Genomic DNA, 19914 nt, shown 5'->3' with positions numbered 1-19914 from the left:
GTGTGACAAAACAAAATCCAGTTGATAATGGATGCACAACGGCTCCATTGCAGATAAATCAGGTAGGATGAACGCAAGGTCTTCTAACTTCACTCTGCACATAGACTGTTTATAAAAAGCTCTGTTCACAATGTTTAGAGGCAGGTTTAGAATGGGCACTGCACTAGTGTTTATAAATGCGTTCTTATCCTTGGTTCTTGACTTGCAGTGCTTGCTGAGCAAAGCATTAGACTGCAACAGCCTTGATAATGGTTCAGAAACTCTGTCTGAGCTGAACTCCTAGAGACATAGCATGTCATTATACTGATATCTTACTTGCACTCTGTGCTGGGCGAGGGAGTGTAGCCCTTGTAGACTTTGTCCTTGATGCTGGTGCACAGGGTGTCATTGCGTTCAGTGGGCAGCTGAGTCCCAGGTCGAGTCATCAGGCCAAGGGTGTGAAAGAAAGTGTTGCGCTGCTCGATCCCATCTTCGAGGAAAAAACAGTGACCCAACGTGTCATAACCTACAGTGTCCTTCACCTGGGTTAAAGAGAGAAGGAAACAAGACACAAGAGAAATCATTTAGAGCACAGGAGGATTTTCAGAGCAGAGTTCTCAGCTGGAGAGAAAATAAAGTAGGTTTTAAATCCAATTCATAGCTCTCTTTCCTCTTCCAAATAGTGGCCAGTTTGCACCTTAAGGAAATATGCAGAAAATCCTGGTAAACAAGAGGGCAAGGACAACATTTATTAGTCCATCCTGGATTCCCAAACAACCCACAGGAAAATAAAGTACATTCCGGTCGCTAGATGCCAGCCTCCTTAAATACTTAAAATTCCAGAAAGAATTTCCAACTGAGACCTTTTTTATATTAAATCCAACTGAAGCTATGTAAAGAATGATGGTATCAAGAGAGGTGCTGAAGAAGACACACAACAAAAGAATATCCACATGGACATTGTGCCAGAGAGGAAACAGGAAAAAACTAAGTCAAACAATGCCATCCAAAACCTTGGACTTTTGACGTACAACAAGGGAACAGATATCTCATCATGCCTGATTAAATGAGGAGTCCTCAATAAACCTGTGGTGAAAATTGAAAAACAATGGCCTCTGACGCATTTCCAGAACTCATCATTCATTTTACAGTTTGGCCCTTATTAATCCCAATCCTTATATTAGCCCGTACTAAAATCTTATTGGCTATGAAGTGAAGAGCCAGGATTCTTCTAAACTGAACAGATTTATCTCAGAGAATTCATAATTAAATTTTCTTGTAAAATTATAATTGAATATTGTTTGAAAGTTTAGATTTATTTGCCTCACAGTATTACCCCAAACATTACACACATAAACACACGCAAAAAAACACAATAATGTAATACATTTACTTATGAAACAAGAACAAAAACATCTATATAAAGAGAAGGAATGACAGGTTCTAGAATGGAGAAAAAGATTGGACAGGAGGGTTTGAAGAGAGAGCTTAAAGAGAAGAAAAGGGAGGAAACAAGGGATTACAGTGATCCAGTAATGGAAGCTGTAATTGATGAGAACTCAACAGTCAGCATCACATGGTCCTCATTAGTGAGAGCTGTGGGTCTACATCTGTTGTACTCATCACAGCCGCACACTTGACTTACCAGCAACCCATTGGTGGCATGGATGGTGAGACAGCGGGAGAAGGAGTGATGTATGGAGAGTCCGTCCACATAGGTGGGCTCCCGGTAACCTCCCCTCTGGTCAACGTCCCCGCACATGTGGAAGTGGAGAGGGTGGTGGTCCCTCTCTGCCTGTTGACCCATATTCTTCAGCTCCACGTAGGACAGATGCACTGACGAGAAGTTACCAAAGATCTGATTGCATTGGACAGAGAGAGCAAATAAAGGATAGAGTGGAGGAGTTAAAACTTGAAAACTGATTTTGTGGAGGGTAACATAAGGTAACAAAGGGTCTCGTCACTCTGGTCCAGTTAAAAGTTTAGATCTTCGGTAGGTTTCTCCGTGTGTCAACGATCCCACTGGGATGTGAGCTATAGCTTTGCTGGCACACTGCTCACATGAGTCAAACTTCTCCAGAACCACAGATGTTCCTCTTTACCAATACAAGATGCGAGGGAGAAGCATAAATTAAAATCTACATCGAGGTGCACACATGCATAACACAAATGCACTGAGGAGCAAATTTGGTCAAACATCTAACATCAACAAATAATCAAATATTCTGTGAATATGCTGTACAATGCTCTCTAGGAGGCATTTCTGTGGGTATGGCAAAGTCCACATGGTCTGGTTCCTGTTAAGGAGGTATTGGCCAATCCCTCCAGCTAACTGTAACTCAACCACACACACACACAAATACACAGTTACACAGAATACATAATGCCCAGCTCCCCCTCTGTTCCCCTTAAATGATCGCTGCTATGAGACACCCATGCAAAGAGAGTTCTAAGAAATATACTTATGGTACAATTACACAACATAAGACAAGATTACGAAAGGCTTTATATCTGTGTCCAGGTGGGAGCATTGTGACCAATGGATTGAGGACAATGTGCAGTGAGTTCTGTGTGTGTGTTTGTGTGTGTGTATGTGTGTGTATATGTGAGAGATGGTGCTCTTATTGAGGTCTGTTCGGTGGGGGGTGGTCAAGTCAATCATTTCAGAGGCAGATTGTGTAATATGAGTTTAAGTGTTTTCGTTGGAGACAGTTGTGGTGGAAAGAAGCAAAAAAAAAAGTGTTTATTTTGTTTTGCTCGAGGGGGACAAGTTACATCAGGCCTAAGGAATGTTATTGTCTATTTGCCACAAATGTTAAAGGAGTCATACCATCATTAACTAAATTGCAATGAACTCATTTGCCTACATAGAGAGCAACAGAAGTCCAGGAGGATAAGATGCTCCAGTCATTGCTTTGCTCAACTGTGATCCGTCCTCTGTCATCGGGTTTTGTTCTGATTCATAGACTGCGCATCTTTTACAGAAGGAGCATCGGCAAGGAAAATAACAGCTTCACATGTCGCAGGAGAAATGAGAAAAACAGAGGGAATGGCAGTCGGAGAAATTGTTGGACCTTACAGAACGAAATGAACTGGGAACATGAACAACCCCTCTCATTTAGGACAGCATATAAATATAGAATGTATGCACACTGGAGCTCTGCAGTATGGAAACCGTCAAGCATGTTACTGCAGACATGTTGACTGTGGAGGAGGCTAAGTGAGCTCCTCCAGGTGAACCAGGGAGAGGGGACTGGGGGAGACGCACATGAGTGAAGCTAATAGAGGAGATGCACATGGGAGAGACCAAGAAACCAAAGCTGACACGCCAGCAGAAATGGCTGAATTTATGTTTGAAGTTAAGTTTTTGTTTGCCCCTGGTCTCTGAATAAAATGTTAAAGCCTGAATTGTTTGTCTCTGGCTGTTGTGGTGAGACCCCGGTGGCATCGTTTTATATGCCACATTGACCTTTAATGAAAATGTAAAGTCATTCAGACACTAACATCAGCAAATACACAGTTTAAACAACAGCCAGTGTTTTCAAATTACAAAACGCAAACACAAATAAAACTCACCTTGATGTGGCCTCCGTAGGTGTCGTGGTTGTAGAACTGACACAGGTTATCTCCATAGCAGGAGTTTTCCATTTCTCCATAAATGAGAATGTTTCTGGAGAGCAGAGCCACTTCGGCGCGCATGTCCACTCCATCGATGATCTCTCCCATGTGGTTATACTGAGGCTTCCCTGAGCAGCACAGAGGAAACAGGTTGGTTCTCAGTCACATGCTAAAGGACAAATCTTGCACACAATGCGACAAAACCTGGAAAAAGTGCAAGTAATTATTTTGTATCATTCCACCCCCCACAAAAAACTGAAGGGAACTTTTTACTAAATAAAATGGCAAAGCTACGGAAGCGTATTGCATTCACTTGAAAAAATTAAAAAAGCTCTGGGTAAAAAAAAAAAAAAAGTTCGAAAAACAGGATTTTTCCTGTTTTTTGAACTTTTTTTTTTTTTTTCCTGTTTTTCCGAGATAGAAATCCTGTTTTTCGAACTTTTTTTACCCCTGTTTTTCTGAGATAAAATCCTGTTTTTCGAACTTTTTTTTTTCCTGTTTTTCCAAGATAAAAATCCTGTTTTTCGCTCAAATTTTTTTCCATGCTTTTATTTTGAAAGTGACGTATAGCGTCCATAGACGTAGCGTCAAATAAACCTGAAAACATCAGTCGAAAGTCTCAACCATCTTTCGGGGGATATGCTACATATAGGTAGAGGATAGTTTTTATTTTTGTCCCGTTAGTGGCTTTATTATAGAAGATTGATGTGTAGTTCCTGTTATAAGCAGGTTGGTAGTTGGGACTCTTGTTTTGAAAGGGGTTCTAACGGAAAAGGGTTCTATCGATAGAGAAAAGTGTGAAGGAAAATAAACGAGTGTGATGTCCCGATTCAATAACCATCTCTCGGATCCTCTTAAGGCTGAGGCCTCCTGACAGTATAATAGAACAAACCGCTCGGCTACATTAGTCTGTTGCAGGGTCAGGCTGATGCAGCAGCAACCAGACTCCATGCGTGTGAGAGCTTCAAGCAGGATTAAGGGAACGCCTTTTCCGGAGAAAACTTAACTCAGAAAAACAGGATTTTTATCTCGTAAAAATAAAAAAGTTCGAAAAACAGGATTTTATCTCGGAAAATCAGGAAAAAAAAAGTTCGAAAAACAGGATTTATCTCGGAAAAACAGGGAAAAAAAAAAGTTCAAAAAACAGGAAAAATCCTGTTTTTCGAACTTTTTTTTTTTTTTTACCCAGAGCTTCTTTTATTTTTTCAAGTGAATGCAATACGCTTCCGTACAAAGCTTCAAAACTAAATGAAACATTAACCTTTCCATGAACACCAAATCAAAAAACGAATGTTAAAACAAACAGGTAGTTGCATCTAATACATGTGAAACACTGAATAATCAACTTTTCGAAAATGTGGAAAGTACCCGTGCCCAGAGGAGTGTAGATGCCAATGTTGACCTTCAGCTGTACTCCAGCTGGTTAGCTCTTCCTCACAGCAGCAAACTCAACAACGACACACACACACACACACACACACACACACACACACACACACACACACACACACACACACACACACACACACACACACACACACACACACACACACACTCACACACACACACACACACACACACACACACACACACACACACACACACACACAACCAATACACCCTTCTCTTCAGGAAGGGAGTAGGCAATTGTTGACAACAACGGAATGAGATCAGGAAACGTGTGTGATAAAGAGATGGACAAACAAGTCACATATTGAGAACAAAATGAGAGCAGCAGCAGAAGGGGGGGGATGCTGTTTTCCCAACAGAAATAGATTCTATTAGTGGTGGTAGCTGACGAGGGGGGGTGCTTTCTTAAATCCCTGCAAATAATTTAGTTGCCAAGTGCTCTATGAAAAATAAACAACTGAACTGAACAGTAAACAGCTCCATTGTATCCAGACAACTAACATGAAATAAGATTTTACCCTGCCCATCCTGACTTGGTTCAGTCAGTGTTTAATTTCATATTTCATATTATTCCAACCAGGACAGTCCCGGCACATGCACGCTGCATCATCTCATGCTTAGCCCGAATGGCAGGGACACAGAGAGTAGAGTAAAGCTAAAAGTAAATGCTATTGGTTTATTGATGGTTCACTGGCCCAGTGGCCCTCCGATGTGGCAGGATTTCTCCTGGAGCTCCTGGTGCCAGTCTGACAGTCAGGTCCATTGTGTGTTCATGTGTTTGAGTTGTGCAGCACAAAACTCGAGAATGATATTTTACCAATTTTACATAAACCAAAAAATCAATATATTGCGAGCTGCAATAAATACATCAAAGTATGGAAACTTTTTCTAAAAAGAGATGTTTTCGATTCATTTATAGAAGTGTGCCAGGACAAACTAAACTTTAATGTGTAACCACGTTCTAGATAATTATTGCTAAACTCTGAGCTGTACAGCAGAGGCGATGAAACCAAATCTGTTCTATCAGTTATTTTAGCTGGACATATTTTCAACCATAAGCAAACAGCAGAACAGGGCATCTCTCCAAGTATTGGTCATGAATGTTTCCACTAACTTTATGATAAGTTTGCAATGCACTTTTCAAAGCTCTTCCTTCCTTTTCTCTCCTGTACTTCTCTCCTTTTACCAGGAACTGTGTAGCTCAAAATGGACACTTGCAGTATATGCCTCGGGTCAGATTTCAAGCCACCCACACATCCACATCCCAAACATCCACATCCCACACATCCACACCCCACACATCCACACCCAACACTCACACACTCACACACATAAGATAGCAGAGTGGACCAACAGTCAGTCAATTACAGTTTGCAGTCCAGAAAACCAGGCTGATCTCTCTCACCTTGTATCCTGACCTGTCTCCTGCTGCAGTGAGGACAGGGCAGCAGGGTAAACTCTTCAGCTTGGTGCATGGAGTAATCTGTACTCGCAACGACAATTTGATCCCCAGGTTGCCAGGTCGGCTGCACTTCATCCTGCAGGTTGAGCACCACCTGGTCCACAGCATCCACCTGAAAGCCCGAAATGGCAAAACCTGCAGGGACACAGCAGAGCACTTGATTTAAAAAGAACATGATACCCACAGCAAAACACGACACAGAACAGAATCTGATGCTTTGATAGTTTTTTAATTAATGTTTAGAATGCCCTTGATTTGAAATTGAGGAGAGCCATGATTATCAACATGTACAGTTTTGATTTTTGGCTTTGTTCTTTTCACTAGTAGCCACAAAAGATCCTACAAAAAGACATTTTATTCAAATAAATACAGAAAATACCTGAACATCATAAAAAGTGTTGTCTATCATCTATGTCTATCATATCTCAATGACTAATTTATTTCCACTGAAGTGTAAATTTGAATCTGGTTTCTGAATAGCTCAAAACCACTTGAAAAAGAGACTCAATTCAACATTTGTACAAGATCACATTTTACTACCTTTCACAATGATATTGTGTCACTTTCAAAATGTATTTTACAAGGTGTGGGCATGCAATTAATAAACAACTCCTGAGGGTGTGCTTTTCCTCTGCCTTCAGACCTGGTATTTGTCATAACAGTATGGTCATAAAAACTCTGACAGTCACACAAACACAAGAATGTCTTTCATGTTGCGAGGATTGATCTGTAAAGCACTTGGCCTAAAGTAAACCTTGCTCTTGAGCCTGTCTCTAAACCATTTACCCTTTCAAAGAAAGAGAATCCTGACATTTTCAGCTGGATAGCTTACACAGTACACTGCCCACAAACACTGACCACCTACACAAAATGATAGAGAGCACAAACCCTATAATAAATAATAATTATAACTAAATTTGTATAGCACTCATCTAAACAAGGTTACAAAGTGCTTCACACAAAGGTCCATGGCAAAATGAAGAATAGATATTAAATGGTTTGTATTTATATCGTGCCTTACAGTACAGTTTGCCATTCACCTATTCACAGACACATATTCATAAAGTGCTTCTATTAGCAGCACTTTTTTGTGCTATGAGGGGCAATTCCGGGGTTTAGCATCTTGCCCAAGGACACTTCGACATGCAAATGGGGAAGACTGGGGATCAAACTGCCGACCTCTGTTTGGAGGATGACCGCTCTACCCCTCAGCCACAGCCTCCCCATTTGTAATGAAATATATTCTGTTCAGTCCAATTTAGAAGCCAAATCATAACATAACAAGGTCAACCCCTTGAGTTTATCGAGAAAAACCTTTCTTATTAAGAAATGTAATTTCCTCATTTGTAATAGCTGTCAACACTCAAAAATAGACTAATGTAGAAAATCATAAGCTGTTGCTCACCATTCTTCCATTCGCTGTAGGCGGTTACAGAGAAGCCCACTCCGTCCACCGTGGTGAAGTTGCGTGTTGCAAGAGCTCTGCCTCCCGTTTCATGGTTTTCATGTTCCCTAACGTCCTCTGAACATGACGTGTTGCCGCCGCCGACCACAGAGACCAGGGCCCACGCCTGTCTGAAGAGACCAGAGGGATGAGGAGAGAAGTGGGAGAGAGAGGAGATCAATTCATTGTCAGACATAAAGTATTTGATATGAATGTTTCACACATCCATTGCAAAAAATAACAAATGACCAAGATCTGGGCTTCAGTTTTCCACACACTTTCTTTGGATGAGGAAAATAATCTTCAAGGTCTTGTTCTGAATTCAAGTTCTATATATTTGTTTGTATTTGTGTTTGACAATTACAATCTTAGGAATAATTTACAATTATATATAGATACTTTTTAATTTTTAATATTGTAATCGGCATCACAACCAAAAAATCCATATTGGTACGTCTGTCCTTATTACTCACTATGTCATCTGTTGCCATATTCATACTATTGATCAGAAATTAATTTTGCACCCTACGGGACCCATTAATTGCAACAGGAAACCTTAACAAACATGTTAAACCCTGAGATGTAATGCGAGCCAAATCAGTGCAGTAGTTTCAGGTTTACATAATATCTTACAGATGCAACAGTTAGTCGGATAAAGGGTGTGCCCTGAGCTGAGTAATAACGCTTCTCTGTGTTAGAGTGTCTGTGTTCATCTCACACACACACACACACACAAACACACACACACACACACACACACACACACACACACACACACACACACACACACACACACACACACACACACACACACACACACACACACACTCACACACACACACACACACACACACACACACACACACACACACACACACGTCTTACAGTGAGACCATAGATCATTACAGGCAGACATTTCAACAAGATATCTGAAAAACGGGATTAAAGAAGCCACTGTGTGCTTCTCTGAAGGAAAAGCTCACGCCTGTGATGAGCCTGAAGTAGGACAGTAGGGGAAAGAGGAGCAGGAAGCTGAATATGAGTGTGAATGTCCTGTAATAATAAAAAGACAGAGAGAGGGGCAAAACTTAAGCATATCTGAAAAGCAGTAGGATTATTAATATGAGAAAAAATGATTACAGGAAGGGTGTGCGTGTGGCCCGGAGGGATCCTTGGTGTACCTACTACCTTGTCCAAAGATTCAATCAAATCCTCCCCAGGTCCTCCCTTCTTATCCACTGCACAATATCTTATAAAGCAGGAATGTAAAGAAAATCATTCTTAATGAGATTACAATGATTGAATAAGCATGAACAACCATTCGAGCAGAGGAGCTCGAGGGTGTGGAGGGCCAGTGGGACTGGGTGTGTATTTGAGGGCGTATGACTTAAAACCAGACGATGTGCAGCCTTCAAATGCTTCAAATGTCATGCCCTTAGCTCCTTAAGAATGACTTATTTCTTTTTTGTTGTTGTCCAGCATCAGCTGAATGAGTCCAAACAAGCATAAAATGTCCTTGCTATTCATGGTTTCAATAATATTTTAACACCATTGTTCTAAACTGTGACATGACCTTTTCACTCTGTCAGCACAAACATGTTTGACCCTGACCAACATGACCTTCCACCACAATTCAACCACACAAAAGTTTTAATTTCTACTCTTATGGAATCCTGGATATGCAGCTGTACATTTTGAAGGACTACAGAGAAGTATTCAGACGTAGAAGTCTCGTTTCCAACAGACACAGCTTGAACCACTCTAAATACAGTAAACAGTGTCAGTGGCAATTTCCTAAACTCACCTTTACATTTACATTTCTAGCTCTATTACTTCAGGTACTAGACTTTCAACAGTTGAGCCCACAGCTCCTGGCACATTTGAACAATGTGGTAGTAGTGGTAAAACGCTCCATCTACTCCTTGGAGAATGATCTTTGGAATAATCACAAAAAATTAACTATGTGCTCCAGAGGGACTTAGGGACTTCATATTCAAAATGTTTATCCACTAACTCTCCCTGGGTTTTAGCAGCAGTCAGTGATTCTCTTAGGTCCAACATGCCTCTGTGCTAATATCTGTCTCGGTGCGTAATAATTGCTCCCACTGGCATAACCACAACCAAAACACATTTCTTGTAGATGAAAGAGCCCCAGTGCCATGTCACTGTGCACCCCGCTGATTCACAATCAAGATCCATCTGGAGATCCACTCTGCTCTTTCATTTCACCCCCAGTGTGTGGCTTTTCCTGTCGGGGAAAAATATCAAGGAAGGCCCCTTTTCTGCCCGTAGGCTGCTATTAAACAGTCTGCGCACTTAATGTGTGAATCAGAAGATGAATCCAACAGTAAGGAGAAATAAGAGAGGGTGGGTGTTTCACTTTTCCTTTTGGCACTTGCCATGGCTGATGTTCATCAGCGTTTTAACAACCTCATTGTTTGACCGGATATAGGGAATGTGCGGAGGCCAGAGGTGAATTCACTACAGACGCACATCAGTGGGTGTTCATGTGCGTGTGAGCGCTCTTCTGAGAGGCAGTGATTAAAGACAGAGGGGTCAACAGGCACAAGGCAACACATTCATGGATCTGTGCCAGGGAGGACGGTTGACGCCACTAAGACCAACCTATAGTAAACAGAGTTTGTTTTACCTCCACCAAGGAGGTTACGGGTTTATTGCACTTTGTCTGTGAGTTTGATTGTCTTAAACTAAGTGGAAGGGAGGGGGCATGGGCTCTTTAACATTGAGAGATAGGGTGAAGAAATAATGAATAGATCTTAATGAAACAATAATAATGATTCAGATGTATGTGATCTCAATATGTCAATGCAATGTGGTGATAAGTGGCCTATCAGACTTCGTGGATGTGCTCTCCTAGTGCCCTTCTGTTGGGTCATATAGTAATTTTAACACTATTGTTGATTTCTCAGAGAATAATTAATTGATCTTGGTGAAAAAAAATCATACATGTTTAAGGGACTGATATTACGAGTGTCTGCAATTTGGTGCATGTGGTTTCATAAGTGGATTGTTGGCACTTGGTAGAGTTGTAGCTGATTATCTTGTATTCAATTTTAAGAAGGAGATCACGAGGGGTTAATAGTGCACTCTGACATTACAGCACATCAAATAATACAAATAACTTAAATAAGTTCCCAAGTAGATTCCAGCAACATTTCCAGCTGTTTTTCCAAAACTCTCGATTACATATAATGAACTGATCATTAGACTTAATCCTGTGGACCATATGCTTTTATTAGCCGCCTTTTCCAGTCTAACATCACTCATACTAACAAAGTGTGACTTTATTCAGACACTGAGCGGCATGCTGTCTCATAAATGTGTTTTATGTGTTTCCTCCTATCATAGGAAAAACCACAAAAAGCTAAGATAAAAAGTCTCCACACCAATAAATGGTGAAAGGATTAGCAGACAGTAACTCACTGGAGCACGCACACACTCACAAGCAAAGGTTTTATTGTCCAATCCATTTAGGTTAGAGGGGATTTGCGTGAAGACCTCTGTGTTGCCTTGGCACCCACCCCCAGAGGCGAAATGTGACACTGGAGAATCTGGCGTAGCAGTTGGCTTTTCAGCCAACCAAGGACTAAACCACAGCAAGTTACAAATAACTCAGAGTGAAGCATTGCACTTAAACTTTCCATTCAAAGAAATGTACTCATGCATATGTTTGAGTGACAATGACAGAAGATCTAATGTCATGTAAAGCTGAAATCCAGTTCTCTTACATCATGAGCGTAAAGAAAGCATTAGCTCATGAGAACAGGAACACAAACCCCCCAGTATCTGTTCTTTGGAGGGAATACGCATGCTTGACAAAAAAAATCCTGAATCACTACCTTTTGCGCAAATCCTGACCATAACCCCAGCATCCGCTACGTGCTTCCTTTCCTGGCAGAGCGCAATTGAGCAAAAACACAGGAAAAGGAAAGAGGAAAAACTAGGGGTGATTCAAGGAGAGATCCCAAATGAGATAAAAGATACATGAAAGTAGGACAATTTTCCAGAGAGGATGGACATGGAACAAATTGATGGTATCTTCAGTCCAAGTATTGAGGCTTCAAAGCTGAGACGCCTTACTTTAGTTGTTGAACAAAAACACATTAACCTTATCAGTCCCTGGAGACCAAGAAGAAACAAAACACTCAGAGAGTTTAAGAGACAACACACCACAAACTCTCCAAGAGCTGGCACACTGCCATACAGCTGAGCTAATAACTCACAACCACTTATTCAACACAACAAAAAATAATCCCTGTGTGTTTTAATTTGTAGTTGATTTGAAACACAAATATTAATGATTCTTTAAAACACTGAATTGGCAATATTTACCTGTATTTGAGGTCATAAACAAAGCTGCTGCCGAGCTTCTCTTCAATGATCTTCTTGGTTTCATCTAGAAGACTTTTGGCGGCTGAGTCCCCTACAGCCAGTGAGACAATGCGGCCCGTGAGTAAGGACCGAAGCAGCTGGGTCAGTTGGCGACTGTCGTTACGGGAGTCATGCGTGTCGTAGCGTTCAGCCACCAACACGTTGGCTGTGTCCTGGTCCACCACACGCAGGTTGATGCCTCGGTAGAAGTTCTTTTGGAAGACATGACCACCTGTGGCCAGCCCAGTAGCTGGGATGGTTCTCGTCAGCAGAGACCAGGAAACCGTTTCGGTGCCGTGCAGCTCCAGAGTGCCACCGCTCTGGACGCCTATGAACTTGCGGCCCAGGCCAGGGACCTCGGGAACCACCTTGTTGTCGGAACGGCCCACGAGGGCGATGGCTGCATGGGAACGGTAGCGACATTTGGGTGCTCCGATGTGAAGGGCTCCACCTTCTTCTATGAGGATGTGGTGCGTTCTCAAGGTTATGTTTTTGGAGCCATCAGGATTGTCGGCAAAAACTACCTGACCTGTGGGAGGTCAGAGGAAGACACATATGAGCTGTTGCCTGCTGAGTGTTACACCCAAAAGTCCACAAACTGAACTTGTTCTGCCGAAGAATGCCACTTATCATAAATAATCAATGTAAAGCCATCAACATTATTACTAAATGAATCATGGACCTTGGTGTGCTTACCTCCTGACTGAATAGTTAGTGAAAAGAAGGTGGCGGAAGAATCCAACCGAAACAAATGTCCCCTCAAGACAACTACAGCCTTATCTGGTTGATGACCTGGGTTCCAGCTACTAAGGGATGGATTGTGGTCTGGACAGTTCTCTGTAAACAATTAGACACAGGGATCAAAAACTATACAGCAATGGTACATGCAGCAGGGAAAAAGTCGGGAAGTACGTAAACATATAAATCTGAAACATTTGAATCCATACTCACCATCTAACTCATCTCCACTGGTAAGACTAAGGGTAAGGATAATCGTGAGGAGCAATGCACCCATCGACACTCCGAAGCAGATCAGCGTGTTCTTTCTTTGCTTAAGGTTCTGAGCGCGCTCTCTGCGCTGGCTCTCCTCCGACAGGTTAAAAGGGGCTGGTCGCTGCGGCGGCGGGCCGTGAGGTTTTAGCGGAGGAGGTGGCGGAGCCTTGGCAGGTGGAGGCGAGCGGACCGGGGCCACTCGTCCGGGGACATAGCCTGGGGACCTCGGTTGGTGGCCGTGGGGCGGAGCCACAAAGACAGGGAAGTGACTGGGGCCATCACTCGTCGGCATTGTACACGTGTCTGCTACCTGAGATGAGAAAATGGCACAATTTTATTTTTCAGAAGGTCATTGAGGATGTTAGGAACCACAATCAAAATGCTTAGTACTTTCTGATTCTATTAGATGCAGTTCCCACTCTCTGTCACTGCCAATTCTGGAATCTGGACTAACTTCATGATGGGAGTCATTGGACTTATGTTTGTCTGCTAAGTTTGTGGCCAAAAAGTTATTTGACTTGCACACAAGTTTGTGTTTTTTTGTAAAGACTGTACCACGAGGAATATGTTGATTAACTAGCAAAGGGCTTAGGGATGAAAGAAAGGAGTGAATGGAAAAAGAGTTGAGACAGAAACAGAGGAGGAAATAGACACTATAAAACCACAAATGAGAGTAAAAACCAGTGGGAGCTGAGGAAAGAAGACAGCCGATTCCGGGGTAGCAGGCAATAAGCCACCAATCATCTCATTCATATGGACCTCCAGGTGATGATCCTGTGAGGGGGGTCTTTAAAAGACAGTAAATCTATTTCTCCGAAGCAGTCAGCCTATCCCCCCCCGGCCGATTTGGCTTGAATATAGTGACACTGGCTGCGCTTGTCCACTCAAATGAAGGAGGCTGTGAATAAAGAATCATAACATTCCTCACACTATGTTAACATAGCCAAAACAGATGGCACCAATTACACTATAGGGAAGGAGGAGAGCGCCCCGGCTTGAGTCTTTATTTCACACTAACTCCAGAGGTTTGCAACAAAATGAACTGAATCCACACACACACAGACACACACGGAAAGGTCAGGCGGAAACCCACCTGCACACACAAACACACAGGGGTAGAGGAAATGATACTGCAGAAAAAAGGGCTACAATGGCACTTTTCTTCAACACAAACACTTCACCACATGCTACTATAGGACTTCAAAAACAAGACGCCAGCAAGTTCAAAGATTCACAGCAGGGCCACATAGGTCCAAGAATGGCCGAGTCTGCTTTTAAAGAGGTGGTTAGAAGAGCAAGACAGCAACATCTTTACAAGCCTGGCTCGGTCAAACCAAAGACACAGGGGACATATCCAGGGGTGCTCCTCTTTCTCTGTCGTTCACACACAAAAACAAACACACATTGTGGAGAGTTGCTTTTTGTCCCCATACAGAAGACAAGTCCCGACTATGTGACTGTGTGAACAGAGTTAGGTCCCCTGGACAACACACGCACACACAGGCAAGTTTGCACAGGCATCCTTTTAATGAAACTGCATTCACTTCCATTCATTGTGGGCACTGGACAATCCATGCCTAGCCCTAAGCATAACTTAAACACAATTGACATTTTACCCCTAAGGCCTCAAAAATGACATTTGGTCTAATTAGGACCGGTCTTCAGTCTTTATACTGGAAAAGATCGTAAAGAGACAACAATTAAAAATGAGTACACACAAACAAACACCAATGCCAACACACACACACACACACACAACCATTGTCCTGCAAAGCCAATTAGTCATCCTTTCAGCCCAGAGTACAACAAACCTCTTCAGCTCATAAACAAAGCAATATACAAGCGATGACCTCAGGACAAGGGCTCTGTCACTTATGTACGAGCTCGGCCTCACAGCAGCTGTTCCACCCACTTCAACCTCAATTATCCCATTACACCGTCTCTTCTGGACAAAGTCTTAGTGGCTGTTACATCAAAACCTAAACCTAAACTCCCCTCAACAACAAGGCTATGTCTATGTCTATGGATTTCCAGATTCTCACAGTCCGGGCCCTTCATCGGACACTGGACTCTGTGGCACCCCAGTGATGGGATGTCCCCCTCAGGCATCAGTCTTTTACAGCCCTATCTCAGGCTACGCTTGTATTCACATTCCTCACCATGAAAAAGAAAGGGCCGAGCTGCCCCCCCATGTTCCCCCCCTCTGTTAGCGACCTGTCAGAGCCCTAAGAGTTGTGGGCTTACTCACCTCGGGGCTATTCAGGCGTCGGGGAAATGACACTGATCACAGGGCTGCGCTGCTCCTCACGGACCTCAGACTCATTCACTCCCTCCCTCCCTCTCTCGCTCCCTCTCATATTTTCCTGATTTGAGAGCTACTGAATATCAAACAGATGTGGGGGGAAACGCCGGAGTCAACGCGGGACAGACCATTACACATTCCTCCGTGGTAAAATCATCATTTACTTTGGACATTTACAGTGGCAGCGTAACAGACAGTAAGCCATGCGTTTCCTACATTAAATCTACAATCATAAACAACAGTACTACTGCTACTACTACAAGGAGACTTTTCTGTCTCTCTCTCTCTATGGAACCGTCTCCCTGAGGAGATCCGTCTGACAAACGACTCATCCTCTTTTTAATCTAACACATCTTCGTAGGTGTTCTTTCCTCGAGCAAGGCACCTCAGAATCACGTTTTATTGGCCAAGTAAGTTTGCACCAAAACAGAAATTTGACATGGTAAAGTAAGTGGCTCTCGGTGTGCTTACACAGAATACACATCACAACACAAAACAATACAAACAGTGCAACGGTCTAGGAAAAGAAAGAAAAGAAGTGCAGGGATAAATATTAAACGGTATGAGTATGACGGTTTTACAGTAAGGGAGAAATAAATAAATATAATTGTGGGAGTAATTGTACAGTGGTTATTATAAAGACCCAGGGTTATTGCAAAGTGCCACAGTGTATGTAAAAGTTATAAATAACGTTTATTAATATGATATTACCACTTCTTCTACAGCCCCAGCTGACGTATTGGTCACCACACTGGGTGCATCCACGTTGAATTAGGTCAGTTAAATGGGAGGATTTCATTACTATTATTATTGTTTTGACTCATTCCAGAGCAACTTTATAGTATTTTCCCATCAGTAGAGGAAGTTAGAAGACAACCTACAGCATCATTAACGCATCCCGCTAAGTTATTAACATTTAAGCACACTTTCAACGTAAGTGTTTGTTTTGTTTTTTCTCCACTTAGACAGTTGAGTTATTTGTTGTGAATATAATCATACCAGCTGTGCACATTAGCTAGCAAACAACAAAAGGTGCTAACTGTCACTTTTTTTAAACACGCGTACTGGCAGCACCCACAAGAAGCTAACACCTCACTCACACAGAGACAGACACACACACAGAGAGACAGACACACACACAGAGAGACACACAGACACACACACAGAGACAGACAGACACACACACACACACACACACACACTCAGTACCGTGGCTGGTGACACTGTCCTGCTCCTGCTTCTCTCCGGCTCTGTCCATTCGCTCTGCGCCGAGCTGTTAGAAAGCAGAAGCCGGTGAGACGGATGAAAGCTTCCCTCTCTCTCTCTCTCTCCCTCTCTCCCTCCGTGTCCCTTTATATCTCCCCCTTCTCTCCACCTTTCCTCCACATGGTGTTTTTCCTGCTCGTCGCTGATGGGCTGTCGTCGCTCGACCCCCGGTCCGTGGCTCGGTCCCTCACCCAGGAGCAGGCGCGGTTTGTCTGGGAGGAAGTGACGCTGCGTTCACAGGCTGTCGGAGAAGTGACGATGAAAACAAAGACACAACCTCCTTTGACAGCGTGTAGTGATGATATCGACCTGTAATAATCATAATAATATCTTTATAATAATGGTATTACTATTATATTAGTTCAGTTATGGTATATAATTATAAGTTATTATTATCAAATTCATTTTCGTCATATAAGATTTCACCACAGACCACAAATACATAAATTATCATTTTGTAGGAAAAAAAGTCATATTTCATTACATATTAACTGCACAGATACATATCCTGCCAATTTTACTATTTTACAGTTAGTATTTATTATATTAAATCATTTTTTTAAATTTATTGTTAACTCATCTAATTTTAGATCAAAAGTTAAGAACAATTGGGCGTTTTCTTCATGGTGGTTTTTCCAATTATCAATTGATGTAGACAACCTCACAATTATCATCATGATATATATGATATCATCAACATTACTGTTAATATATACATGGCTCAAAGAATTTAAGGGAACACTTAAAGAAAATCTTTACTGAAGTTACATTGTGAAATTAATTGAGAACATCCAGCAAATCATCCAGCAAACGGGTCATGCTGGATGATGTTACAGCAGCAGAACGTTCACCTCAAGCATCTCCAGACTCTTTTTGTCACATCTGCTCAGTGTGAACCTGATTTTATCTGTGAAGACTACGAGGTGCAAGTGGTGGACCTGTCACTGCTGGTGTTCTTTGTTCAATGCCGATCGAGCTGCTTTGTGCTGGGCTGTGAGCAGAGGTCCCACTAGAGGTCGTCGGGCTCTCATATCACCCTCATGCAGTCTGTTTCTGACAGTTTGGTCAGAAACATGCACACCAGTAGCTTGCTGGAGGTCATTTTGATGGGCTCTGGCAGTGCTGCTCCTGTCCCTCCTGGCACAAAGGAGCAGTTACTGGTCCTGCTGATGGGTTGATGCTGTTCTACGGCTCTGTTCAGCTCTCAGTGCGTAATGTCCGGTCTCCTGGTATCTCCTCCATGCTCTTGAGACTGTGCTGGGAGACACAGCAACCCTTCTTGCGACCGCATGTATGGTTGTGCCTTCCTGGAGGAGCTGGACTACCTGTGTAACCTGATTGGGTGTCATACTACCAGTAATGACAAGGACACTAGCAGAACACACTACTAGAGAAGAACCAGTCAGGAAGGTTAGACGCAAAACCATTTTCTTTTATGGGGAGTGTCTTGTGTTTGTGTTTCCATTGCACATCCTGGTATCTCTCTCTCTCTCTCTCTAAAACCTAAGCAGAGGAGTATAAGACAAACACAGTGTGTTTCTGCAGAGAACACTTTGTCTGTTATTCTGCAGCCGAAGTACAAACTAGATAAATCAACCAATTCATGTGAGTTATCATGTGGCCTTTTCATTTCTCATTTTTGGGACAGGTCCTTCTCTTAAAGCTGTAACGATAGAGGTATTTCCGAGGAGTCTTGAATGGCTCAGCAGGAGCGGCGTGGACTGAGGGGAGGGGCTTAAACCTGCAGCACAATGCCGCCTGCTGGTATGATGGAGAAATTACATCAGACAGTGCAAGCAAGACCAGATATCAGGTTTGGGGAATTCTGAACATTGATCTCAAATCTCAAATAAAGTTTAAGTAACTTTACATGAGAAATATGATGACCTCTTGTGTCAGGTTAAAACTTTTGCCCTTTTTGTCAAGTCTGCTTATAAAAAGGAACAATAACTTTCTTAATCAAAGTGCCACTCTGTGCTCCAGGGCCACAGAAATACATTGTGTAGAATTGTATCTAAAACCACAATATTTGTTTGTGCTGTGTGACATGTGCCCTCCCACATTTAAAGTCTTAATCACACGAGGGAAAATGGTGAAGCTACGATCACCGGCTCTATTCATAAACTTGACATTAAAATCAGGTTTTATCAGAGGACCTGGGAATGAATACCAGATGTGAAAGTTGCTTTATGACGATCATCCCGACGGAGGGAGTGTAGGCTGGGATGAACATAAATATCAACTTGCTTTGTTGGGATGGGGCCAAGTCACATCTCAGTCATAACAGCAGCTCCCTGTGAGCTCTGGCCCATCACAATAAGAGCAGGTTCCCATCACATCTGGAGGAAGACTCCATTAAATTGTATTTGTATTACCTTAATAACATGTAAGATCAAGCTATTACTCCTGGCACAAGGGAAAGATCCCTCTCCATCTTAAACACATTTAAGACAAAGAGGCACAAATAGTTCCCCCCCCCACATCAAAAGTTCACTCACAAACTGGGTTGCTTCTCAAATATCATTTTATTTTCTCTATCCATGTTAGAGTTACTATATTAATATTGTAATTACATATAAGTTCCTTCTGTATTGAAATACACTGTACAAAATTAATCTAGCCAAATCAAGCATGATATTGGTCGGGGCGACCAGTTCAAAGGTCACCGTAAAAGCCAGAAATGATGGCCTACCTATGTCTTTAATAGTCGTTAGAGAAATAAGAAATACAGTCGAAAGATGATGGCAAAAGTTTGTGAAAGAAAAAAATTTAAATGACATGTCCAGTACAAAAACAAATCATTTACAAAGTGAAAAGAAAGCACAACCCTGTTTATAAGACTAATGAGCTGTGAAACAGTGGTTTTCATAACAACAGATCAGCGTGTGACACACGAGTTACCGATCCTGATCTGGATCTCCGTTATCTGACAAGCTGTCATCGTCTCCTCTTTCTGCAAGTGAATAGACCTGAAGGTTTACAGTAGCACCAATTGGCTTGTTGGTTAATTGTCACTAAACAGCATTTGACCATGTTTTTGTCAACACA

General features: G+C 42.3%; 1 protein-coding gene across 2 annotated transcripts in view; it reads right to left on the bottom strand.

Moving 5' to 3' along the window:
* cemip2 (cell migration inducing hyaluronidase 2) overlaps positions 1-17043 on the bottom strand; it is a 35709-nt gene extending 18666 nt beyond the window's left edge. Inside the window, exons 1-9 of one of the 2 annotated variants that reach the window (XM_061070845.1) lie at positions 16810-17043; positions 13257-13608; positions 13002-13142; positions 12267-12834; positions 7875-8044; positions 6413-6604; positions 3556-3725; positions 1625-1837; positions 316-521 (exon numbers count right to left, since the gene is read on the bottom strand). In XM_061070845.1, the coding sequence (XP_060926828.1) occupies positions 316-521; positions 1625-1837; positions 3556-3725; positions 6413-6604; positions 7875-8044; positions 12267-12834; positions 13002-13142; positions 13257-13590 (1994 nt within the window). In that variant the 5' untranslated portion in view covers positions 13591-13608; positions 16810-17043. Of the gene's footprint in view, positions 1-315; positions 522-1624; positions 1838-3555; positions 3726-6412; positions 6605-7874; positions 8045-12266; positions 12835-13001; positions 13143-13256; positions 13609-15546; positions 15572-16809 lie in introns of those variants that run through there. The other variant, XM_061070846.1, reaches the window with a different exon arrangement.
* Between the last annotated feature and the right edge of the window lie 2871 nt (positions 17044-19914).

The sequence above is a fragment of the Limanda limanda genome, chromosome 5 (assembly GCF_963576545.1).
Source record: "Limanda limanda chromosome 5, fLimLim1.1, whole genome shotgun sequence".
Taxonomy (NCBI): Eukaryota; Metazoa; Chordata; class Actinopteri; order Pleuronectiformes; family Pleuronectidae; genus Limanda; species Limanda limanda.
Note: the sequence above shows the minus strand (reverse complement) of the source record. Positions and strands in the feature narration are given on the sequence as shown.